Here is a 26,842-nt window from a genome sequence, read left to right as displayed (position 1 = left end):
CCTCCCAAGAACCACAGACTGATCTAAGGTTGGCCTTAGAATTAAGATGGCTCCTTTAAGACTGAAGAACCCTAGAGGTAACAAGTTAAAAGCTCCCCAAAAATGATACAATCATCCTAGGTCTCAAATTATCCCTCAAAATAACTCTGCAAATACAATGTCTAGCACACGCAAAGAAGTAAGACACCACAAGTAAGAAATAAAAGAAGTCACAGAAAAAATAAAAAAAGAAAAAACAGATCCACAAAGACATGAGAAGTTAGAATTACCTAATATGGACTATTAAAAAAACTACACCTGCAATAACACAAAAACAAACAACCCCTTTAAAAAATGGGCAAAAGACGTTAATAGATGTTTCTCTCAAGAAAATATATCAATGGACAATAAGTACATACAGAGATGCTCAACATTACTAATCATAAAGGAAATGCTAATCCAAACGATAATGAATATCACTTCATACCCATTAGGATGGCTGGTATCAAAGAAACAGAAATTAGCAAGTGCTGACGAGGGTGTAGAGAAAGTTGGTTCCCTTGTGCACTGTTGATGGGTAAGTAAAATGGTGCCACTACCGTAGACAACACCATGGTGGTTCCTCAAAAAATTAAACATAGGATTACCATATCATCCAGCAATTCTGCTTCTGGTTATAACTCAAAAGATTTAAAAACAGGGTCTCAAAGAGATATTTGTACACCCATATTTATAACAGCATTATTTCAAAATGGCTAAAGCATGGAAGCAACCCAAGTGTCCACTGACAGATGAATGAATAAGAAAATTGTGGTATACACATAAATGGAATATTATTCAGAATTAAAAAGGGAAGAAATTCTAACACATGTTATGACATGTATGAACCTTGATGACATTATACTAAATGAAATAAGCCAGTCACAAAAAGACAAATATTATATGATTTCACTTATATGAAGTACTCAGTCAAAATCATAGGGACAGAAAGTAGAGTGGTGGGTGCCAAGGGGGAGGAGAGAATGGGGAGTTAGTCTTTAATAGGAATAGAATTTGAGTTTTACAAGAAGAAAAGAGATAGATGGTGGTGATGGATGAACATTATGAATATATGTAATACCATTGCCACTAAATTGTACATTCAAAAATGGTTAAGATGTTAAATTTTGTTATGCATATTTTACTACAATTAAAAAATTGGAAAAAACAACAAATAAGCAAAAAAAATGACACTTACTATGGCCAAAAACATAAATGAGAGCTAAGAAGCTATAAAAAGTAACACAGTTTTAAATTTGTTAAGGAAAATCTAGAACTAAAAAGTAAAAGAATACCGAATGGGTTTTTTAGCAGAGTAGGTGCTACTGAAGGGAGAACTGATGAACTGGAAACTAGGTCAGAAGAAAATACTCAAACTAAAGCATGGAGAGATCAAAATCTGGGAAACACAAAAGAGAGGGCATGAGAATACATCATGAAAAATCTAATAAACATTTCATTAGAGTCCTAGCAGGAAAGAATAGAGAAGATGAGCGGAAATAATTATCTGAAGAGAATGACAGTGAATTTTCTAGACTTATGAAAGACCTCATACCACAGATACAAGAAGCCAACATACCATAGGCAAGAATATATGGAACTCAGTGAAACTACAGAAACCTAAGGTCTGTAAGAAAATCCTAAAGAAGCAATAGGAAATGCACAGATTACCTCCAGAGGCACAGCAGTTATAATGACTACTGACATCTGAACAGAAAAAACAAAAGCTAGACACTCCAACAGGCTGAAAGAAAATAACGCCAACAGGAAATTCAATATACAGGAATTAGTCTTTCAAGAATAAAGGTGAGAGGGTGATGTCAGTGACAACAGCAAAGTAAGGACCTCCAAAAATCCCCTCTTCCATAAAAGCAATGAAAAAAAAAATAGCAAAAATTGTCAGATTCAACTTTGTCAGAAATCTGGGAATTTAACCAAAGGCTTACAGCAATCTGGGGAGCATTTGTTAAAGGAAAACGGTTGAATCTCCATAGGAACAGCACATTTATAGTGTTTTAACTTTCCCTATTCTCATTTTCCCCCAATGCCACCTCAGTTCTATAGTTGTCTTAAAACCCAACAGCTTGCAATGATAGTGAAAACCAGCAGTCTGGCAGTCACAGAAAGGGCCGGAACAGGATTAGAACTCTTTCAAAAGCCTTATTCCTGGAGAACTGTCATTACTTGACATGGCTATTAAGTTCCACTTGCAAGGACGTCTTTATTTGACCTGAATCAGAGTAAGACCAGTGTGAAAAGCATTTTCCTCAGAGGTGTATGGTAAAACAATTAGAATCAACTGTTTCATTTTATAACTACCTGAGACAGTAGACAACAGGTGCGGCAAATAATACATAAACCCAGAGCATAATAGAAAAAGGTGGAAAATGAGATGTCTATAGGGAATTTGAAGAACTCCAACATATTCCTGGAAATCTAGAAGGTCACATGTATACGTAGAGCTGTGCACATACTCAAGGTTATATGAATGCCCAGGAAAGACCTGAGACAACTATAAGCACACACACTGGGCTGACTTTGAGGCTCTGTACAAGTGGGAAGTAAAAGACTCAGGCAGAGCTGTAAAGTGCCTGATTAAATGTTGAAGCATACCCCAATATACACACAGAGCTCCTTGGGAAAGTCCAGGAGACTTACTGATTCCTGGCATTTAAGGAAATCTCTGTCCAATCCTTAGCTGATCACAAATGAGTGGAAATACATGTCACAGAATACAGACTTTGCAGAGTTAGTTCAGGAAAGTCACTAAACAAAACAACAAAAACTACTACAACAAGCAGAGGCACCAAAAATCCCAGGGGAGAAAGGAGAATCAAATTTTCAGAGTTGCCACATGTATTATTTAAAATGTTTAGTTTTTGACAAGTCATTATGAGACACACAAGACAGAGAGAGACAGACAGAGACAGAGAGACAGAGAAAGAGACAGGCAATATGGCCCATAAACAGGGAAAAAGCAATCAATAGAAACTGCCCCTAAGGAAGCACTGACATTGGACTTACAAGAGAAAGACTATATATAACCTATTTTAAATATGTTCAAAGAATTAAAGGAAACCACATCTGAAAGATTAAGTATGACAATGGTGTCTCATCAAGTAGAGACTACTAATAAAGAGACAGGATATAAAAAGGAGCTAAATAAAAATTCCAAACTAAAAAGTATAGTAACTGAAATGACAAATTCACTGGAAATATTAAACAGCATATTTGAGCAGTCAAGAACAAACTGGAGAACTTGAAGATAGGTCAACTGAAATTTTCCAGTCTAAGGAACAGAAAGTAAACAGTAAGAAGAAAAATGAACAGAGCAGGTATTGAGCCCAATATCTCTCCCCTATAATACAGCCCATTGTATAAAGTGAATAAAGTCTTCCTTACAAAAAGGAGAAAAGAACAGAGCCTCAGAGACCTGTGGGACACCATCAAGCATACTAAATTTGTATAACAAAAGTTTCAGAAGGAGAAAAAAGAAAGGGGTATAAATTTCAGAAGGAGAAAAGAGAGAGAAGGAGATATATTTGAAGAGATAACAGCTAAAAAAAACTTCCCAGATTTTGGGGGGAAAAAAAATTACACATCAAGAAACTCAATGAACTCTAAGAATAAACTCCAAGATGACCATACCTAGCTATTCATAATCAAGCTATTCAAACACAGAGACAAAGAGAGAATCTTGACAGCAGCAAGAAAAGCAGCTCATCATTTGAAAGAAATCCTCAATAAAAGTAATAGCTGATTTCTCATCAGAAACTGTGGTAACTAGAAGGTTGTGGGATGACATATTCAAAATTATAAAAGACAAAGACTGTCAAACAAGAATTCTACATCCAGCAAAATTACCCTTCAAGAGCAAAGGAGAAATTAAGACATCTTCAGACAACAAAAACTGACAGAATAAGCTTCTAGAAAATCTGCCCTACAGGAAATACTAAATGGACTCCAGGCTAACATGACAGGATCCTAGACAGTACCTCAAATCCAGGTGAAGAAATAAAGAACACCAGTAAAGGTAAATACAGAAGTAAGTAGAAAAGACAGCATAAATATAATATTTGTAAGTTTTCTCCTATCTTAAACAAAAGAAAACTACACAGGGCAATAATTATAAATCTGTGTTGATGTGCACAGAATGTATAAAGATATACTTTGTATGACAACACAAATATAGCACAAAGTGGGGGAGGAATGGAGATATACAGAAGCAAAGTTTTGATGTACCACTGATATTAAATCAGTATGAATCCAAACTAAACTGTTACAAGTTGCTAATACTAAGAAGCCCCATGTAACCCCAAAGAAAATAACTAACAAAAAATAGCAAAATAAATAACAAATTAAAATTGCACACTAAAAAATATCTATTTAATACAAAAAGTAGTAATGAAGGACAGAAAACAAAGAGACATGACATATAGAAAAAAATAGCAAAATGGCAGGAATAAATCCTATCAGAATTGCATTAAATGTAAATGGATTAAACATTCCAACTTAAAGGCAGAAATTGTGTTGATGGGTTTTTTTAAGTTTTTATTTGAATTCCAGTTAGTCAACATATAGTATAATATTAGTTTCAGGTGTACAATGTAGTGATTCAACACTTCCTTACAATACCCGGAATTCATCACAAGTACCCTCCTTAATCCCCATCACCTATTTCTCCCATACCCCCACCCCTCTCCCCTCCGGTCACCATCAGTTTATTCTCTATAGTTAAGAGTCCATTTCTTGGTTTGCTCATTTGTTCTGTTTATTAAATTCCACATATGAGTGAAATCATAGAGTATCTGTCTTTCCTGACTGAGTTATTTCATTAGCATAATACTCTCTAGCTCCATCCATATTGTTGCAAATGCCAGATGTCATTCTTTTTTTTTAATTTGTTTCTTTTTTTTTTAGATTTTATTTATTTATTTGACAGAGAGAGAGCACAAGCAGGGGGAGTGGCAGAGGGAGAAGCAGGCTCCCCACTGAGCAGGGAGCCTAATGCGGGGCTCTATCCCAGGACCCTGAGACCATGACCTGAGCCAAAGGCAGAAGCTTAAACGACTGAGCCACCCAGGTGCCCCAATGTCATTCTTTTTTATGGCTGAGTAATATTCCATTGTATATATATATATATATCACATCTTCTTTATCTATTCATCAGTCAATGGTCACTTGAGATGTTTCCCATACTTTGGCTATTATGCTGCTTAAAACAAAAACAAAAACATGATCCAGTTATACATAGGCAGTATACAAGAGACACTTAAATTCAAAGACACAAACAAGTTAAAAGTGAAAGGATGAAAACATGTATACCATCTAAACAATAACCAAAAGAGAGATGGGGTGACTATACTAACATCAGACAAAATGGTCTTTAAGACAAAAATTGTGACTAGAGACAAAGGACATTTTATAATGACAAAAGGGTTGATTTATCAAGAAGTATAACAATTATATATATATATATGTATCTAAAAACTGAGCCCCAGAATGTATGCAACAAAAAATTAACAGAAACTGAAGGAGAATTATACAATTCACAATAATGGTTGGAGATTTCAATATCCCATGTTCAATACAGGATGGAACAACAAGACAGAAGATTAGCAAGGAAAGAGAAGATTTTAACAGCACTATAAAACAATTAGATCTAACAGATATCTATAAGGCACTCCATTAAAAAACCAGAAGATACATTATTTTAAACTACACATGGAACATTATTTAGGACAGATCAGATGTTTAATCACATCAAAATTTAAAAGAATTGAAATCTATATAAGTATGTTGTCTGACAGCAAGGAAAAGAAATTAGAAGCCAATAGTAGAAACTTAAGAAATTCACGAATTTGTGGAAATTAAAGAACATACTTCTAAATAAGCAAGGAATCAAAGAAGAAATCACAAGGGAAATGGGAAATACATTGAGTTGACTGAAAATTAAAACACAACATATTCAAAACTTATGAGAGGCAGTAAAAGCAATGATTAGGAATGTATAGCCATGAACACCTATGTTAAAAAGGAAGAACTATCTCAAATCAATAACTTAACCTTCCACCTTAAGGAATTAGAGCAAACTAAACCTAAAGCAAACAGAAGAAAGGAAAAAACAAAGATTAGAACAAAAAGAAATGAAATAGAAAATACAAAGCAATGGAGAAAAAATAATGAAACCAAAAGATGATTCTTCAAAAAGATCAATGAAACTGACAAATCTTTATCTGAATTAAGGAAAAGAAAGAGAAGACTTAAATTAGTAAAAATCAGAAATGAAACTACCAACCTTACAAAAATAAAAATGGATTACAGAGAAATATTATGAATAATTATTTGCTATCAAATTAGATAACCCAGGTAAAGTGGACAAATTCCTGAAAAGACACAAACTATCAAAACTGACTGAACAAGAAACAGAAAATCTGAATAGACCTAAACAAGTAAAGACGTTGAGTTAGTAATTGGGAACTTCCCATAAACAAAAGTGCAGGACCAGATGGTTCCAATAGTGAATTCTACCAAACATTTAAGAAGAATTAACACCAATCCCTCACAGACTCTTCCAAAAAATAGAAAAGAACATTTCTCAATGCATTCTATAAGGTCATTATTACCCTGATATCAAAACCACAGAAATCACAAGAGAAAAAAACAAAAAACAAAAAACATAGACCAATATGCCTTAAGAATACAAATGCCTTCTTTGGAAAAATGTCTATTCATGTCTTCTGCCCATTTTTTAATTAGATTATTTAATTTTGGGGTGTTGAGTTTTATAAGTTCTTCACATATTTTGGATACTAACCCTTTATCAGATATATCATTTGCAAATATCTTCTCCCATTCCACAGGTTGCTTTTCAGTTTTATTGATTGTTTCCTTCACTGTGCAGAAACTTTTTATTTTGTTGTAGTCCCAGTAGTTTATTTTTGCTTTTGTTTCCCTTGCCTTAAGAGACATACCTAGAAAGAAGTTGCTACAGCTGATGTAAGAGACATTACTGCTTGTGCTTTTTTTCCAGGATTTTTATGGTTTCAGGTCTCACATTTAGATCTTTAACCTATCTTGAATTTATTTTTGTGTTTAGTGCAAGAAAGTGGTCCAGTTTCATTCTTTTGCCTGTTGTTGTCCAGTTTTCCCAACACCACTTGTTTAAGAAACTTTTTCCCATTGGATATTCTTTCCTGCTTTGTCAAAGATTAATTGACCATATAATCGTGGGTTCGTTTCTGGGTTTTCTATTCTGTTCCACTGATCTATGTACATGTCTATTTTTGTGTCAGTCCCATACTGTTTTGATTAGTACAGCTTTGCAATATAAGTTGAAGTATGAAATTGTGATGCCTCCAGCTTTGCTTTGCTTTTTCAAGATTGCTTTGGCTATTCAAGGTCTTCTGTGGTTGGGGTTTTTGTTTTGTTTTGTTTTACATTTTATTTTATTTTTTTATTTGTTGATAAAAACTAATTTGGTATTTATCAGACTCATAATAAGAATAAATTTTCAAAAATTCACCTAGTAAAATTCCTTAACAAGCTTTCCCATAAAGAATTAAAATCATCTGTGGTGATGACTCACCATAGGCCTTTATTTTTTTTTTCTTGATGTAGTGATCCATGACTCATTATTTGCATATAACACCCAGTGCTCACTGCAATACGTGCCCTCATTAATACCCATCACCGGGCTACCCTATCCCCCCACCCCCCTCCCCTCTGAAACCCTCAGTTTGTTCCTCAGAGTCCATAGTCTCTCATGGTTCGTCTCCCCCTCCGATTCCGCCCCTTCATTTTTCCCTTCCTTCTCCCAATGTCCTCCATGCTGTTCCTTACGTTCCACAAATAAGTGAAACCATATGATAATTGACTTTCTCTGCTTATTTCACTTGGCATAATCTCCTCCAGTCCCATCCATGTGGATGTACAAGTTGGGTATTCATCCTTTCTGATGGCTGAGTAATATTCCATTGTATATATGGACCATATCTTCCTTATCCATTCATCTGCTGAAGGGCATCTCAGCTCTTTCCACAGTTTAGCTATTGTGGACGTTGCTGCTATGAACATTGGGGTGCAGGTGTCCCTTCTTTTCACTACCTCTGTATCTTTGGGGTAAATACCCAGTAATACAATTGCTGGGTCATAGGGTACCTCTATTTTTAACTTTTTGAGGAACCTCCATACTGTTTTCCAAAGTGGCTGTACAAACTTGCATTCCCACCAACAGTGTAAGAGGGTTCCCCTTTCTCCACAACCTCTCCAACATTTGTTGTTTCCTGCCTTGTTAATTTTTGCCATTTTAACTGGTATAAGGTTCTATCTCAATGTGGTTTTGATTTGAATTTCCCTGACAGCTAATGATGTTGAACATTTTTTCATGTGTCTGTTAGCCATTCCTATGTCTTCTTTGGAGAAGTGTCTGTTCTTCTGTGGGTTCTATACAAATTTTAGGATTGTTTGTTCTAGCTCTGTAAAAATGCTATTGGTATTTTTATAGGGATTGCATTAAATGTGTAAACTGCTTTGGGTAAAGAAGACATACAGACGGCCAACAGACACATCAAAAAATGATCAACATCACTCATCATAAGGGAAATGCAAATCAAAACTACAATGAGATATCACCTCACACCTGTCAGAATGCATAAAATCAACAACACAAGAAACAGGTGTTGGCAAGATGTGGCGAAAGGGGAACCCTGTTACACTGTTGATGAGAATGAAAATGTGCAGCCACTGTGGAAAACACAGTATGATGGAAGTTCCTCAAAAAGTTAAAAATAGAACTACCTTATGATCCAGCAATAGCACTACTAGATATTTACCCAAAGAATAAAAAAAATACTAATTCAAAGGGGTAGATGCACACCAATGTTTACAGCAGCATTATCTACAATAGACAAATTATGGAAACTGCTCACGTGGCCACTGACTGATGATGCATAAAGAAGATGTGATATATATACAATGGCATATTACTCAGCCATAAAAAAGAATGAAATCTTGCCATTTGCAATGACACAGATGGAGCTAAAGAGTATAATACTAAGCAAAATAAGTCAGAGAAAAACAAATACCATATGACTTCACTCATGTGGAATTTAAGAAACAAAACAAGCAAAGGGACAAAAAAAGAGAGAGAGAGGCAAACCAAGAAACAGACTCTTAACTATAGAGAACAAACTGATAGTGACCAGAGGGGAGGTGGGTGGGTGATGGAGATTAGGAGTGCACTTGTGGTGGTGACTACCAGGTGAGGTATGGAAGTATTGAACTGCCACACAGTACACCTGAAACTGATATTATACTGTATGTAAGGTAACCAGAATTTAAATAAAAACTTCTTTAAAAATTTTAAATGTAAAAATCCTCAACAAAATACTAACAAACTGAATCCAGCGATATATAAAAAGGATTATCTACCATGACCAACTGGAATTTATCCAGGAAATGCAAGGTTGGTTCAACATACAAATATCAATTGGTATAATGCACAAAATTAAGAAAATGAAGGACAAAAAAAGTATGATCATCTTAGATGCAGAAAAAGCATCTGACAACAATACCACTCTTTTATGACAAAAACACTTAACAGAATAAAAATAGAAGGAAACCTCCCAAACTAACAAGGGACATCTCAAAAGCCCACAGCTGACAACATACTGAATGGTGAAATACTGAAAGCTCTCCCCCTAAGATCAGGAACAAGATTAAGATGTTCACCCTCCCCAGGACAATGCAACACTGTACTATAACCAAGGCAATTACAAAAGAAACAGAAATAAAAGGCATCCAGATTAGAAAGGAAGAGGTAAAATTATCTATATATGCATATTATATAATCTCATATATAGAAACTCCTCAGGAATCCACTAAGAAACTATTATAGCTAATAAATTCCATACTTATGGACTGGAAGACTTATATTGTTAAGATGGCAATACTCTCAAATTTTTCTACACATTCAATGCAATCCCTATAAAAATTCTAGCTGCCTTTCATGCAGAAATTGACAAGCTAATCCTAAAAATCATATGGAAATGCAAGGAACCAGGAATAGCTAAAACAACAGAAGAACAAAGTTGGAGGACTCACACTTCCCAATTTCAAAACTTACAATTCAACAATAAGACAAACAATCCAATAAAAAAATGGTCAAAAGATTTGAACAGACATTTCTCCAAAGAAGACATGCAAACAGCCAGTAAGCACACAAAAAGGTTACCAACAGCATCCGTGATTAAGGAAATGCTAATCAATACCACAATGAGATACCACTTCACGCCCACTAGGATGGCTATAATCAAAAAACTGGAAAATGACAAGTGTTAGTGAAGGTGTGAAGAAATTGGGACCCTCATACATTGCTGGTGAGAATATAAAAAGGTGCAACATCTTTGGAAAACAGCTTGGCAATTACTCAAAAAGTTTAACATACAATTACTATATGACCCAGCAATTCTACTCCTAAGTATATACACAAAGGAACTGAAAATATGTATGTATACAAAAACGTACACGTGACTTTTCATAGCACATTATTCCTAACAGCCAAAAAAGTAGAAACAACCCAAATGTCTACCTGTACGGTACTGATGAATGGAGAACTAAAATGGGATATATCCATACAATGTGATACCATTCAGCCATAAAAATGAAGTACTGATACACAATAGAACATGGATGAACCTTGAAAATAGTATACTAAGTAAAAGAAACCAGACATGAAAGGCCACATATTTATGATTCCATTTATATGACATGTTCCTAATAGGCAAATCCTTAGAGACAGAAAGTAGATTAATGGTTGCCAGGGACTGGGACAGGGAAGAATGGGGAGTTACTGTTAATAGGTATGAGGTTTCTTTTTAAGGTGATGAAAATGTTCTGGAATTATGTAGCACTAGTGGTTGCACAACCTTGTAAATATACCAAAATCCAATGAATCAGAAACTTTATATTTTTTTAAGATTTTATTTATTTGACAGAGAGAGAGAGGGAGAGCACACAAGCAGGAGGAGCAGCAGAGGGAGAGGGAGAAGCAGGCTCCCCGCAGAGCAGGGGGAGCCAGATGTGGGACATGATCCCAGGAACCCGGGATCATGACCCAAGCTGAAGGCAGTTGTTTAACCAACTGAGCCACCCAGGCACCCGAATCAGAAACTTTAAAAGGGTGAATTTTATAGCATGCAAATTATATCCCCCCCCACAAAAAAATAAATTAAAAAATTTTTTTAAATGAAAGTGAAATCAAAATAGTTTTAGAAAGAAAAAAACAGGGAGCGTATCTACTACCAGCTGACCTGCAATAAAGAAATTTCTAAAGAAGGCTCACTCTTCAGGCAGAAGGGAAGCAACCCCAGAATGAAGGTCAGAAATGTCAGAGAACAATGAAAAGCAAAAAATGGACAAAGTTGTGAATAAATGTAAATGAACACTGATGGTACATTAAATAACAACACTGTTAATATTAGTATTTCATAGAGTTTAAAAAGAGCTTACAGAATTAAGACACACGATAATAACCACATATAAATCTGGAGAGGGTGAATGGAGTTCAAGTGCTCTATGACACTATAATCTCTGCATGGTCCAGAAGGCAGGTATAACTGCATTATCTGGATAAGTTAATAACACATTATTTAATTTACATAGTAACCACGAAAAGAAAGAAAAATAAAATATAACCTCCAAAAAAGTGAAGAGAGTATAAGTTGAATGATTTTTAAAAATCATAATACTGTTTTAAAATAAGATAGAAAAATAAACACAGAACATGTGGGACAAGAGAAATAAATAATAAGAGTATAGACTTAAATAGATTACTAATTATATTCAACATAAATGAGTTGAATGTTCTAGTTAAAAGACAAAAATTATCAGACTGGATGAAAAACAATCTAATTGTTTGATTATTTTGCAAGATACATACTTAAAGCTTAAGAAAACAGTTTTGAAAGTAAAATGATAAAAAAACAAAGATATTATGCAAATATGAGCCTAAAGCAATCTGTTATGGCCATTTTCGTATTGGCATATGATACCATAGGCAAAGATTCATTACTAGAGATAAAGAAAACCACTGTTAATAATTAAAGTCTCAGTTCTTCAGGAAGACATAACAATTTTATATTTGCATGCCCCTAATAGCAGGGACTCAAAGTATATAGATAAAAATTGACAGAACTTCAAAGAGAAATAAGACAAATCCATAATCATAATGAAACTGGGTAATTATCTTAGTAATGGATATAACCACCAGACAAAAAAAATACTAAGAAAACAGAAGATGTGAATAGTATGTTATAAGTTAGCTGAATGGAATGTATAGAACATTGAATCTAATTCTTTTCAAGCACACAGGAATGTGTGAGAAAACTTATAGTCCATATTCTTGGCCATGAGGCACATCAGCAAATTTCAAAGAATTAAAATCATAAAGAGCAAGATTTGGGGGCAATGAAATTGTGCTGGAAAAGAATAAGAAAATATGCGTATGTTTGGAAAATTTTAAATATTCTTCTAAACGACCTATAAATTTAAAAAATCATACTGGAAATTAGAAAATATAACTGCCTTAGTCTCCTTGGGCTGCTGTACCAAAACACCACAGACTGAGGGGCTTAAACAATGGACATTTATTTCTCACAGTTCTGGGGGCTGGGAAGTCTGAGATCAGACAGAATGCCAGCATGGGAGAGCTCTGGTCAGGGGCCTCTTCCTGGCTTGTGGATAGTTGTCTTCCTGCTGTACCCTCACATGGCAAGAAAGAGAAAACGAGCAAGTTCTCTGGTCTCTTCTAATAAAGTACTAATCCCATCACACTCATGACCTCAACTAAACTTAATTATCTCCCAAAAGCTCCATCTCCAATACCATCATATTGGAGGCCAGGGCTCAACATATGTATTTGAGAGGGGCACAATTTGGTGTATAGTATATACTAAACAATAAGGAAAATACCTCAAATCAAAGTCCGTATGATACAACTGAATCATTATTTTATAAGGAAATGTATCACCTTAAATACACATATTAGTAGGGGGGAAAAGCTGCAAATTAATAAACCAAGTAGTCATCTCAAATTGGAGAGAAAACAGCTACGGAAAAGGAAAATTACGGGCCAATTTCACTCGGAGACATGAATGCATGAATCTCAGGCAAAACATTAGTCACTGAAATTTAATCAATATATTCTAAGAATAAGCTAATATGAACACGTTATGTTTATACAGTGGTCATCTGTGAGTGACAGAATGAAATACTTTTATTTTGCTTTTGATACTAATCTTTATTTTGCAAATTTTCTAAATAAATACTCATTTATGAATCAGGAAAAATATTTTCAATATTTTTAAATTAATAATTTTCTGCTGATCTCTCATACTTATGAAGCCAACTAGTTCATAAATGGCAAGAAGAAAAGAGCAAGAGGTAGCTCAGAAAAGCCACTTAATTTGAGTAATCACAAGGCTACAAGACCTACTGCGTCTCAGTGTCTCTATTTGGTTGAGAACAAAGAAAGGATGGATAGGAGTAGAAACGGATGTACAAAGGTAGGGATGTGATAAGAGCAATTCGTAGGCTTTTTGCCCAGGCACTAAGGGAGCGATCTCATACACAAATGTGTCTATAAACAGAATCCATACTGCACTTTAATGAATAATTTAAAAGCACTTTGCAAATAGGGTTAAGAAAACAGGAACCTAAAATGCTCAAAAATCAATAGTTCTGTCCTATCCCAACCTGGTGAGTTACACAAACAGATGTTTGAGCTTTATATCATTTTTTAGAAACATTGGAAGCTGGGGGGCACCTGGGTGGCTCAGTCAGTTAAGTGTCCGACTCTTGGTTTTGGCTCAGGTCCTGATCTCAGGGTTGTGAGACTGAGTCCTGCATTGGGCTCCGTGAGTCTGCTTGAGATTCTCTCCCTCTCCCCCTTCTCTCCGCCCCGCTTGCACTCTCTCTCTAAAATAGAGTAAATAAATAAAATCTTAAAAAAAAAAGAAACATTGGAAGCTGGATGGTTAAGTATCAAAAGGTTTAAAAACATCTACAAGCTCTGACCTAATAATTCTGCCTTTAGAAACTTGTCCTTCATAAATTATCAGTGATACAAACAATGATTTTGGTATAGGTTATTGATTATTGATCAAAGCATTATTTATGATGATAAATATTTTAAAGCAGCATAAATGTCCAACTATATTCAATCAATTGGGACATCCACTGGAATAGTATGCAGCCATTTAAAATCATGTTTTATAAGACTATGATATGACACAAGAAATTCTCACTATCTAGTACAAAGAAAGAAAGCTGTTCATAAAACACTATGGAATGAATCCCAACTTAGGATATTCATATCATACCACACATAAAGGTAGAAAGACACAATGGCTATTGTCGTGTAGTAAGATTATGAATGTTTGTTTTGTCCTTTATACTTCCTGCTTGCTTCAATTTTTCTACACAAAACATTTGTATCACTTTCAAAAATAGAAAAAAGTTTCAAAAAATAATTTTTAAAAATTGCTTATCTCAACTAGATTCAAGTACCCTTCATCAATCCAAATCTACTTCTAGTGAGGGTAAAGGGGAGGTCAATAAAGAACTGATACATTAGTTTTCTACAGCTGTATAACAAACTGAGCGACTTAAAATTTACATTTATTACCTCGCAGTTTCTGTGAGTTAAGAGTCTGAGCAGGTTTACCCAGGTTCCCCGCCCAGGGTCTCACAAGGCTGCAATCATGGTGTTGACCAGGCTATGTTCTCATTAGAAGGCTCAAGTGGGGGGAAGAATTCCCTTCCAAGCTCACTTGGGTTACTGGTAGAGGTTGTTTCCTTTGCTGTAGGACTGAGCTCCCCTGCTTCTTACTGGCTATCCCTAAAGGCCACCCTCAACTTCTAGAGGCCACCTGAAGTTCTTGCCATGTGGGCTTCCCCAGCATAGCTGCCACCAAACAGAATCTCTAAATGAGTTTCTAGCAAAATGGAATTTTATGTAATGTAAAATAATCAAGGAAGTGACATTCCATTACTTTTCCATATTCTATTGGTTAGAAGCAAGTCCTACTTCAATAGGAAAAGATTATACAAAGGCATGAATCATGGGGATCATGGTGAGGCCATCGTCATACAGTCATACAGTCTGTCCACTATATCTAGTCTCCCAGGGCAGAGCCCAGGCAAAGGAGGGAAACATGTGCTTGCATCTGAAGGCTCTTCTCATCAACTGACTACCCATAAACAAAACTGAACCCTGCTCTCTCTCCACAGCTGGAGCAGAATGGTACTGTAAGAAGTGAAGGGAGAGTTCATCATGAGTCAGAGTTAACACAGAGAATTTAAGCAGGGAGGTGGGAACTGTGCCAGCCCTGAAGGATAGTTAGGACTTAGATCCCTGGGAAGAATAAGAAAGGGAGGCTAGACTAAGGAGAGCTAGAGAGACAGAATTTCCAAGGCGGGCTTCTGGAGAGAGTAAGTAGGATGGTTTGTTCACAACAAATATAAACCAACATATTGGTAGTTTCACATTCTAGTCAGTCCCCTGATGACCAACATACCTGCAGACCTTGCACACTTGTAAAACTTCAAACAAGACCTAGAGAGGAACGCGGTTTGAGTTTTGGCTAACTGTGCAGTACTGACATCAATTAACCTCCAGAGTTTGGTAAATGTTACTAATATTTGTCCTGAGCTTCTGGGACATGGAAGACTCAACCTCCCTGCTCCATTTGAAACTAAGTGTGGCCGAAAAGACTCCTCCTGGCCAACAAAATGTGAGAAGAACGGTACTGCAACCCTTCTAAAGCGGTAACTGCTGGTGTAAGACTCTCCATGTTCTAAAAGGATCCAGATCCAGAATATTTAAGAATCAATTTTGCCAAACTTCCAAGGAACAAAAATCCTTCCCTTTCAGAAACTATTACAGGGAAGATGAAGCATCACCATGATACCAAATCTGAATAAGGGCAACACAAGAAAAGATTAATATTGGTCAATACTTCTTACGAAAATATATGCCAAAACTGTAAATGAAATATTACTATATTGGATCCAATAATAATTTTTTAAAATAGTCTGTCATGACAAGGTAATGTTTATCCCAAGAAATCAATGATGGCTTAAAAGTAAAAGATCAAAATATTTCATCTCAGTCACAATTTATTTTTTTCTTTTTCTTTTATTTTATTTAAAGATTTTATTTATTTATTTGACAGAGACAGAGAGAGAGAGAGAGAGAGAGAGAGAGAGAGCACCAGCAGGGGGAGCAGCAGGCAGAGGGAGAGGGAGAAGCAGGCTCCCCGCTGAGTAGGGAGCCCCATGCGGGGTGATCCCAGGACCCTGGGATCATGACCTAAGCCAAAGGCAGACGTTTAACTGACTGAGCCACCCAGACGCCCCATCAGTCACAATTTAAAAAAGAAAAAACATAAAATCATCTAAGTAGGTAAAGAAAATCATTTGTTAACATTCAAAATCTATTAATGGTGTTTTAAAAATCTTTTATCAAACTATTAGGAGAGGAGACCATCCTTAACCTAATAAAAGGAATCTACCAAAAAACAGGAGCAAACTTCATATTTAAGGCTCTAAAAGTATTGCCTTTAAAGTGTAAAACAGTATTAGCATAGCCCTATCATTCTACGCAACTTTGTCTAGTGTCCAAACAATGGAAATAAGACAAGAGATAAATAAAAGACTTAAAGGCTAGGAAGGAAGAAATGAAATTATCATTATTTACATGGAGAAATCAGAAACAGATCCACATGTTTGTAAAATTTTGTGTTTCAAAGGAAGCACTGCAGATCATTGGGGTAAGGATGCTATTCAATAAATAGTACTGATACAATTGGTTATGCATTTGGAAAAGTTCTAAAATTATATCTCTACCTCACACCTCACACAAAAATAAGTTCCAAGTAGAATATAAAAAGCAAACATTCAATTTTTTATAAAGATGAGAATACCCTATGACCTTGGGGTAGCAAAGAATTTCTTAAATAAGACTCAATAACCACAAACCATAAGGAAAAGATTAATAAATCTGACTACATTAAAATTAAACATCTGTTCATCAAAACAGCATTTTTAAAAGGATAAAAAAATAAGCATAAATAGAATCCAGAATATATAAAGGACTTCTAAAAAGCAGTAAAAAGGACAACCCAGGTAACAAATGGACAAACAATACACAAATACAATTTATAGAAGAGGAAGCCTAAGTGGCCCCTAAATGGATAAAAAATCCTCACACTTACTAGTAATCAAGAAAATGTAAATTAAACAGTGAGATATTTCACACAAGTTGACTAACAACAATTAAAACATCTGAAGATGCAAGGGATTAGAGAGGCTGTGAAGAAATAAACCTTTGGAAAATACTCTGACGACAGGCCTGAGACTGGAATTGGCCCACCCTATGACCCCTACAATCCCACTTGTACATGTAGACCTGAGTGCCCAGCACAGAGAAAAGGTGGGTCAGCAGGAAGCGGCAGTAAGCAAGGGTAGAGATTAGACAGACTGCTAGGAGAAAGACTTCAGATGGGAGTTAGGCCAGGAAAGAGTATTAAATGCCAGTCTGCCCAGGAGATGAAAGTAAGCATCAGAACCAAGCTCACCTGGGGCAAGTTCTTCCCAACAGCAGCTACATCATTTTGTGTTCTACTGCCTATATCTGATCATGTAATTTCCTCTTTAAACTCCACCAGCTAAAACTTTCTAGAACAGTTCCAACTTGTGTCAGGTTCCTATGGCTGCTCTAAAAAACGTCCACAAACTTAGTGGCTTAACATAACAGAAATTAATTATCTTTCAGTTCTGGAGGTCAGAAGTCAGACACAAGGTCTTACTGGGCTAGAATCAAGGTGTAGGCAGGGCTGTGTTCCCTTCAAGAGGCTCTGGGTGAGTATCCATTTTCCCACGTTTTCCTGCTTCTACAGCTTGCCCACACTCCTTGTCTTGTAACCCCTTCCATCTTCTAAGCCAGCAATGACGGGTCCTCTTCCTCATTTCACATCACTCTGACACTAGCTCTTCTGCCTCCCTCTTCCATATTTAAGGACCCTCTGATTAGTTTGGGCCCACCCAGGGAAATCCCGAATAATCATCTCCTTGTTTTAAAATCAGCTGAGTAGCAACTTTCATTCCATCTATTACCTTAAATTCTCCTTGCCATGTAACATAACATATCCATAGGTTCTGGTGATTAGAATGTGGAGAGCTTTGGGAGACCATTATTCTGCCTGCCACACCACCTCCAGTCAACTCTCCCCCACACCTCTGAGTTCCAACACTTTCACAATGCCATCCAACCTTCACCACCACACATTCTGTTCTCCAGTTACATCAACCTTCTGGTCTTTTTGTAATCAATTTTAGACCCATCCATGCCCAATTACAATTCGCCCTTCAGGTCTCAGCCCAAGGCCACCTCCCTTCTGAAGCCTTCCCTGATTCCCAGCCTAAATGAATTACCCCACTTCAACACACCAACCCAACTTTCTGTGTATCCAAATTGCAGCACTCAGTGTGGCCCCCTGTAACCATCAATTTACATGTCCTTTTGTCAGTCCAAAGTAGAGCCCTTCCATGATAAATACTACGTCTCCTTCCCCTGTGGGTTTTCAAATCACAGCACAGGGCCAGGCAAAGAGTGGGCACTCAGAGAGTATTTCTGAAGTTTAGAGGAGGCAGAAAGAAGCCGCCCTGGGTTTCCCTCAACAAAACAGGTTACTCTTTCACAGAGTAATGTGAGTTAAGTGCACAGCTGATGGGGCCAAAGAACTAGTTCAGATGCTCATAGCAAAAACACCTTAACAATTCACTGCATAGTTTGATGCACAATTTACAATCATGTGGAAGAATCTCTGTACCCATTATTTCTTATTGCTAAACTGTGGGGCAATTCTAAAGGAACTGACAAAAATTAACCTCAAGAGAATAAAGAATTTATCTAAAATGATTTACAAAGATTTCCTCAAAATTATAGAAAAGAGAGTAGATGTTGCTCCAACACAGCAGAAATGCCTGACAACTGACAACTGCCCAACAGCCCTACCACATACGCAGAGGGTTCCAGTCCCTTTCTGCGAAGGCTGAAAAGCACCACATGAGTGTGAGGGGTGCTACAACTGACCTTGTTTAGGGAAAAACAAATTGCCTCTATGTACAAATATATGTATACATTACAATAAAGAGCACATTTTTAAGAGGGTGGTTGTTTAAGGAAACAGGATCCCATTTAATTTCAATGATTTGTTACTTGATGTCCATACTACAGCAAGAAAATTCCCACATGCTGAGACTAAGTGAAGGAAAGGAAATGTTGAGTCGACACAATTATCCACTTGAAAAAAAGAGACAACATGCTCAACTGTTCAACTTTTCTTTAAATGTGTAAATTTTGAGAATGATTTTATTTTTTTAATTTGAATGCGATTAGTCAACACATAGTACATCATTAGTTTCAGATACAGTGTTCAACAATTCATCAGTTGCGTATAACACCTAGTGCTCATCACCTCACGTGAACATACTCCAAAAAACCCTCTCACACTGGAAAGGAAATTTAAGACAAAGAAACTGAAAAAGAGGACCTGTGTTCAGCACCATGGACAGCGGGCACACAACCTTGCGGCAGTCCCAGCTACCAGGGCTGAGAGCTCAGACATAGCCTGGCCGCCCCCAAATCTACAGTATTCATTGCAATGTTTAAGTTGGGACTGATTCGAATACATTAGAGGGTATTTTTCTTTGTTCTGGCCAACAAGGACCAGGCTTCACCAAAGGGATGTACAATTCCCATCTACCAAGATCTGCTTCAGTGATCTCTGTTACAGCAAAGCCCTGAGGTTTCTGTGAAAATAGGAATGACTTTGCCACTGACACATGGCAACCAGCCCAGGAGCTGGCTACACCTCCAGGAATGAAACTGTTCAAACTGAAACACAACATCCAGCCTTGAATGGCTACATTGTTTCAAGGACCTCACGACACAGCCTGCTCTCAGCCTCTCTGCAACAACAGGGAAAAAGATAACTTCCTTTTAAACATCTGGCCAAATGAACCCATGTGTTGAAATTTTCACCTAATTACCTTAAAAATATAATCACAAAGTTGTATATCTTCTCCAATGCTGAGTATTAATAAGGGTATCTGGAAAAGTGATATTCTGAGGTCCAGTATCACCACTAATCAGCACTACCTACAGCAACACCAGTCACAAAGCCCTGAATTCTACACTGGATGCCCAATCTTTCCAGTGAGAGGGACACAACTTTCCTCCTTTTACCATCAAAGCTTTTTCAAAACCTTAAAATATTGAGTATCAGCTAAGAATATAATGAAGTCATGTAAGTTCCAAAACACCGGCAATGAACTTGCACTGTACAGACAACAGCATCTACGTACGAGTGAAGAATAACAGTGCTCGCAACAGCAGTGCTCTGGAGCATCGGCGCGGCAGGGAGCGCACGCGCCTCTGAAGACCCCGGGACCGCGGGGGGATCTCCGAGTCTGAAAACGCCAGCTGCAACTTCTCCAGCTGCTGGGATGGGAGGCTGAGCGAGGTCTTCCCCCTTCCCGTCCGCCGCCCCTCCGGGGGGCCGCTGGGCTGCGCACAGTCTCTCCGCCCCGCAGCGGTGTCTCTGAGACGCCTGAAGACGAGGCGCCGTCCTGCGCACGGCGGGGCCGGGCATCGGTTCCCGTCGGGGGGACGCACACCTGCGGCCAACATCTAAGCCAAGGCCAAAGCGCGGACCAGGGGCCCCACTCCCCGCGGACGCAGCCGAGGTCCGGCGGGAGCGGCGAGGGCCCGCGGACGCAGCCGAGGTCCGGCGGGAGCGGCGAGGACCCCCCGGACGCAACCGAGGTCCGGCGGGAGCGGCGAGGACCCCCCGGACGCAGCCGAGGTCCGGCGGGAGCGGCGAGGACCCCCCGGACGCAGCCGAGGTCCGGCGGGAGCGGCGAGGACCCCCCGGACGCAGCCGAGGTCCGGCGGGAGCGGCGAGGACCCCCGGACGCAGCCGAGGTCCGGCGGGAGCGGCGAGGGCCCGCGCCACGGGAGCGGCCGGCACTGCAGGGTGCGTGTGTCGCCGTCCAGGGTCCAGCCGCGCCGCCCGACGGCCCCTCCCGGAGCGCCGCACGCCGCCAACCCCGCCCGCGACCGGCCGCGCTGAGCTCACGGCGGAGCCGCGGAGGCTCCGAAGCCCGCGCTGCGCTCCAGAAAGGCAGGAGGAGGACGCGCAAACCCGGGCCGCCCGACAGCGCACTTTCGGCCGACTTTCCAATTCGGGAGGAGCCGGCACTACGCTCCCGACCCCGCAGCAGCAGCAGCGACACGCAGACCCCGCCGCGTGCCCCCGCCGCGTGCCCCCGCCGCCCCCGCGGCCGCGCACCGCCGCCCGCGCGCGGGGAGCCCCGGGAGGTCCCGCCGCCCGCGCCCCTCGCCGCGGGGGCGCCGCGCCCAGCCTGACGGCCACCCCGCGCCGCCGCGCGGGAGACGCTGCCCGGAGTCCGGGCCAGGGGTCAGCCGCCCAGCACCAGCGCCCGGACCCCGCGGCCAGCAGCGCCGTCCCTGCCCCTGACTTCGGGAGCCGCGGGGCGGCCCGCGGGCGGAGCGCGGCCGAGGCCGTGGGCGCCCCCGGGGCGGCGGGGCGCACGCGCGGACCCCCGGCCCCGGCCCCGCGCGCCCGCCCCGCGGCCGCCCACCAACTTGGTGGGGCCCCGGCGGGGCCCTCGGGCCCTCCCGCCCGGCCGGCGCCAGACGTGCGCCGCGCAGCCCCCGGAGCCCCGCGGGCAAAGTTGGCGGGGCTCCCCCGGCCCCCGGCCGGCCCCTCGCTCAGGCCCCGGGCTGCGACCCCAGTCCCTGCGCGCGACCCCGGCTCGACCCCTGGACCCGGGCCAGGACCCCCGCCCCCGGCCCCGCCCGCGACCACTCACCTGTCCGCGGAGGAGGGCGTGCCCGCCGGCTGGCCCGGGCCGGAGCCCGGGGTGGGGCCGGGATGGTGGGGGAGCGGGTGACGACGGGGCGATCGAGGCGGCGACAGAGTCTGAGGCGACCGAGTCTGAGGCGACTGAGGTGGCGGGAGCTGCTCCTAGCGCTCCAGCCGAGACGCTGCGCGCGGCGCGGGCCCACCCCCTCCGAGCTGCTGACCAATCCCCCGCCGCCCGCCGCCGCTGGCCCCGCCCCCCGCCCAAGGACTGGGCCTCGCGAAAGCGGGCGCGGCGGGCCAATCGAAAGGAGGAACGGCGACGGATGAGGCCAATCGGAACCCGGGAAGCTCTACGGAAAGAAACCAATGAGCGTCGCGGGGGGTGGGAGGGAGGTGGTGAAGCAGGACGAATGGTGATGGGGGCGTGACGGAAATTAGGGCGGGGTCTTGGGCTTCCGAGTCACTGGTCGTAGGCGGGGCCGCGAGCCTGTCACTGGGCAGGGGCGGTGCCAGATTTGAGGCAGCGCCCAGGGTGGGGCGGGGCCATAAGTGAAAGGGGCGGGGTCTCGGGCGAAAGGGTCACTGGCTGGGGCAGGGGCGGGAACCACAAGTGGGCGGGTCCTAGAACTGGGGCGAGGCCACAAATGGGGCAGGGTAAGAGGCGGGCTAGTAGTCGGGGGCGTGGCCTGGGGGGGGCTCCGTCGTAGGTGGAGGCGAAGCAGGGCCACAGTGGGGCGGGGAGGGGACGGGGGAGCGGGGAGCGTGTCACTGACTGGGGGCGTGGCCTGGGGCGGTTCCTGGGAGTGGCGGAGGCAAGCCCTGGGAAGGGGAGGAGATATGGCGGGGGAAGGGCAGGTCCCTGGAGCGTCGGGGGCGAGGCCTGGGCTGGGACAGTGAAGACGGAGGCGGGGCCAAAGGTAGGGGTGGGAAGGGCGGGTCCCTGAGGGAAAGGGGTGGGGCGTTGGCCGGGCGCTTCCCAGGGCTAGGCGAGGATGGGGAGGGCGGGGAGGGGAGAGGGAAGGTAAGGGGCGGTAACTTGCCGTGGGCGTGGCCTGTGGCGGGGACGGGTCACTGACCGGGGAGTGGCCTGGTTGCTCTCGGCCGTGGGACCGGCCCAGTGGACCTGGACCTGGGCCCTCCGCGGCCGGCGCCCTCCCCCTCCTCTCTCCGCAGGTCTCGGAGGCGCTGGGCAGGGGTCCTGTAGCAGTCTACATAGCGGGCAGTCTCCCGGCCTGCGGGGCCTGGTCCTGAGACCCCGCCCCTCTCGGGCCGCCGGCCTTGCCCAAGTCGCCCCGCCCCGGGCGAGCCTGCCCAGCACCTGTCCCCGCCCCTCAGCAGGTGCCCGGCCTTCCTGCCGGCCTTGGAATCCATGTGCCAGTCTGCGGGTCCCGACGCCCCGGACGCGGCTGCGCTTCTGCCTCGACGTTCGCAGGTGCGTGGCTCAACACACCTGCCCGCAGGTGACCCAGGAAGGTGACCAAGACCGTCTGAAGAGCTACTAGGCTCTCCTCAGGGGACACAATGCCTCTCCTGTTTTTACTTTATTATCCTTTCTTGACTACCTCCTGGCCTTCGTTCTGCTTTATTTATATTACGGTCACTTCCGTGCAGCTGAACCCTTGTGTCTCATCTGTGCATTTGGGGCCTGTTTTTAGCAAAGATTATTTCTTCCAGTGCAGCATCGCACAGCACGAGCCAGGTCACAGGCACCGCGGCGACCTCCGACTGCGCAGGAGTGACCCGCGGGGCAGCCAGGCCTACAGGGGTCCCGGACTCCCTACCCCGCACCCCTCGGGGAGCCACGGGAAGGAACTCGCCCTCGCTCGGCCTCCTTAGGCCTCCTTGGGCCTCCTTAGCACCCGGAGGGGTCAGCTGGCTGCCAGGGCAGGGACTGGGGGATGGGCCTGGGGATGCAGCTGTGACGCTGGGCGCCCGTATTGGTACCGTTTGCCCCTAGCCTGGGGCAGGAGGCATTTCCCAGGCTTCTCCTTTGTGAACCCTACTCCTTCGTGGGCCACTGGAAGCCCACCCACTGAAAGATCGCCATTATGACCACTTCTTTTTGTAGGATCCTCGCCCCGGTACACAAAGGCCCCTTTGGGCATTCAGAGACGGGCGAGGCTGGGCGACACTCAGACACAAGGCAGCAGTCCATACAAGCATGGGGGGGGGGTCGGGAAGAGCTGTGTCTCATTTGTCTTCACATGTCACTTGTGTATTCAAAGACAGCCTTTTAAAAAGAAAGGGCCCCAGACTTCAGGGTGAGAGGGTGTAGGTGGGACCCACCCAGAAGGGCGGGAGCTCTGGGGAGGCAAGAACACAAACAGCATCTGGGTCACGAGTCCTTCCAAAGAAAGGGGTCACAGAGGCAAGGGCCACCGCAGCAGTGTGGACAGCAGCTGTCACTTGGAGCAGAGGGACATGCTCAACCGTGTGCTCTGGGAGGACCGCTCTGGGGGTAGGAAGTCGGAGGAGGCAGAAGCCCTGACTGGATCTCACAGTCAGGGGGAGGGAGCACGGTGCTGGGAAGTGAGCAAGAAGGAACAGTGGCAGAGCATCCCGCAGGACGGGGACCCGGAGACCGGGGTTGCAAGGATTTATCACGTCCGGACTACACGGCTCTGGCTATCTCCCTCACCTTGACTCTGTGGGCAGAGAGGATGGAAGGACCCTGGGGTCTCCGCTACCAAGGCCAGAGTGGGGGGTGGGGGTACAGGCAGAGCAGCTTCAGTCCACCCCCGAGATTGCAGGCTGCCAGCCTCGCACTTCCCCATCCTCTCCAGGGGCCCTCGTCCCCTCAGCTGCCTTCATTGCCTCCTGAAAGACACAGTTAGTCATTAGGGCATTAATGATAGTGTTTTGGGGACAGCATGTTGGACCCTAACAACTTTCAATTATTTCCAGTTCCTGCCAGCCCTGGGAGGAAAAAAGCAGCTCATCTCGTGCCTCCGCCCTTGACACACAAGACAATCCACGTCTGCTGGTGTATTATCATATGTTAGCAGATCTCTGAGAGCCAAACTGCAGACCACAGCAGCTGGACCGGGGCCTGGAGCAGGCCTGGGCTCCTCCCCCTAAGCAGGACCAGCCTGCCTCGAATTCCCCACACACTGTGCTCCCTGCACTTCCCCCTTCATTAGCACCGTGTGTGCGCTGTTCACCACCCTCTCAGTCGCTGTCACTGCGGTCCTTCCCGTGAGGAGTGCACCCAGGGGCCCGCATTTATAAATAACTCCATGGTGTCTTGTTGGGGGATGCAGAGAGAGAATGATAATGTAATTATCATCTGCTTGGAATGACGTCAGACCAACCCCTGGGAAGCCTCAGAGTGCCCGGCCTTCCTGATCGTCACTCACACCCCACCACCAAAGAGTCGAGGGTGGCCTCATTATCTCCGGCCAGAGCATGGCAGGTGGGGGCAAGGAGCCTTCCCGGCTCCATATCAGGTGGCTAACAGGGTCAGGAAAAGAGTTGCACAGAAAGCAGTCCCAGTGGCCAACTGTGTCTGAGTCTTCCGGAGGAGCGCAGGCTCCAAGGCGTGACCGCACGTGGCACCCAGCACCCGTGGCTACAGAGGCCCCCTCACCTGCTACGGAGAGAGGTCTGGTGTGGCATGCGGGTGTCTGCAGGCCTGTGGGAAGACTTTGCCTCCAGTCTGGGCCTGCTTTCTGCAGGGAAAGCTCGCATTGTCATCTCAGCCACCCCTTGCGCTCAGCCTAAAACACAAGGACACTACCTGGGGACAAGTCGGCAGCCTAGGGAACCAGCGTTGCTGCTAAAACCGCCTTCACAAAATGCTGAGGCAGGACCAGACCGCCGGGGGCTGGTCCGCACAGCTGCCTCTGTCTTGTCATCAAGCACGGCCTTGGGGGCGGCAGGGCTGGGTCAGCTGAGCTCAAAGGAGATTCTATGATGGCCAGAGTGGTGGAGTGAAAATCGGAAAGTGAGTAAACCAGTCCCCGCACCAGCTGCCCTGGTCAGGGAAATATACCCAATGCTGCAGATGTAGGTTCCTCCCTTGTGATGTGGGAATCGAAAGCTGTGCACCTGACCTTTCTTACCTGCTTGCTATTTTATTAGGCGAGGCAATCAAGGCGGCTCCTCTCGTAACCCCCTGGCTGAAGGAGCAGCTCCTAACCCGTCACGGGCCACGTCCCTGGCCCGTGACTGGGACGGGGGTGGGAGGAGGTGAGGCTGCACCTGCACAGAGGCAAAGCACTAGCCAACTGGGCTTCTGAGGTGCCCCTGCCTGGCTGGAAATGTGCTCCAGAAGGAGAGGTGAGCATGCATGGAGCCTCCAAGACAGATGTGCGGGAAGAGGAGAGAGAGAGAAGCATGCCCATTAACAGCGCTGCCGCCCACCAGGACTCACAGATGCTTTCTCCTGTGGGGCTGGCAAACTGACCCACACTCTACAGCTGCCCTGCGTCCTGAGCCTGTCCTGGAACCGCATGCTGCCCCGCTCTGCATTCCCGTTTAGCCGGGCACACCCCCGACAACAGCCAGCAGACTGCTCTGTGGGTATGAGGGGCTGGGGGACAGCAAAAGCTGTCCTTATGGTGGACACGGAAAGTTACCCCCATGCTGGGAAGTTGGGCTCAAACCACGCATGGCAGCCGTGGCTCTGACCCCAAAGGATAAACATGCTGGGGGTGAGCAGAAGTCCTGCTGTCACCTGCCGGGACACTGGCTTCCCTGGTGGGGCTCCCTGCTTTTAGTCTGTTACAGGCATGGTTGTACTCCAGGGTCTGCTTGTGGATGGGGGCCTGGGTTTCGTCCAGAGTGTTGTTATCATTCCCAGGGAACTGGAATCACTGACCTATGTCCTCTCGGCCCTTCACATGAAAAAGCAAGTGAGTCACAGCTGCCCT

General features: G+C 43.7%; 1 protein-coding gene across 1 annotated transcript in view; it reads right to left on the bottom strand.

Annotated features, from left to right (window-relative positions):
• Nucleotides 1-26,842, bottom strand: part of LOC148162118 (uncharacterized) — a 97,113-nt gene that overhangs the window by 45,405 nt on the left and 24,866 nt on the right. The window contains 1 exon segment of the mRNA XM_088020288.1: nucleotides 22,193-22,321. Within this exon segment, the coding sequence (XP_087876414.1) occupies nucleotides 22,193-22,321 (129 nt within the window).

Source organism: Eumetopias jubatus, unplaced genomic scaffold (assembly GCF_037043125.1).
Source record: "Eumetopias jubatus isolate StellerSeaLion01/CBP00866 unplaced genomic scaffold, mEumJub1_p1.0 scaffold_20, whole genome shotgun sequence".
NCBI lineage: Eukaryota > Metazoa > Chordata > Mammalia > Carnivora > Otariidae > Eumetopias > Eumetopias jubatus.
This window is presented reverse-complemented; position numbering and strand designations above follow the sequence as displayed.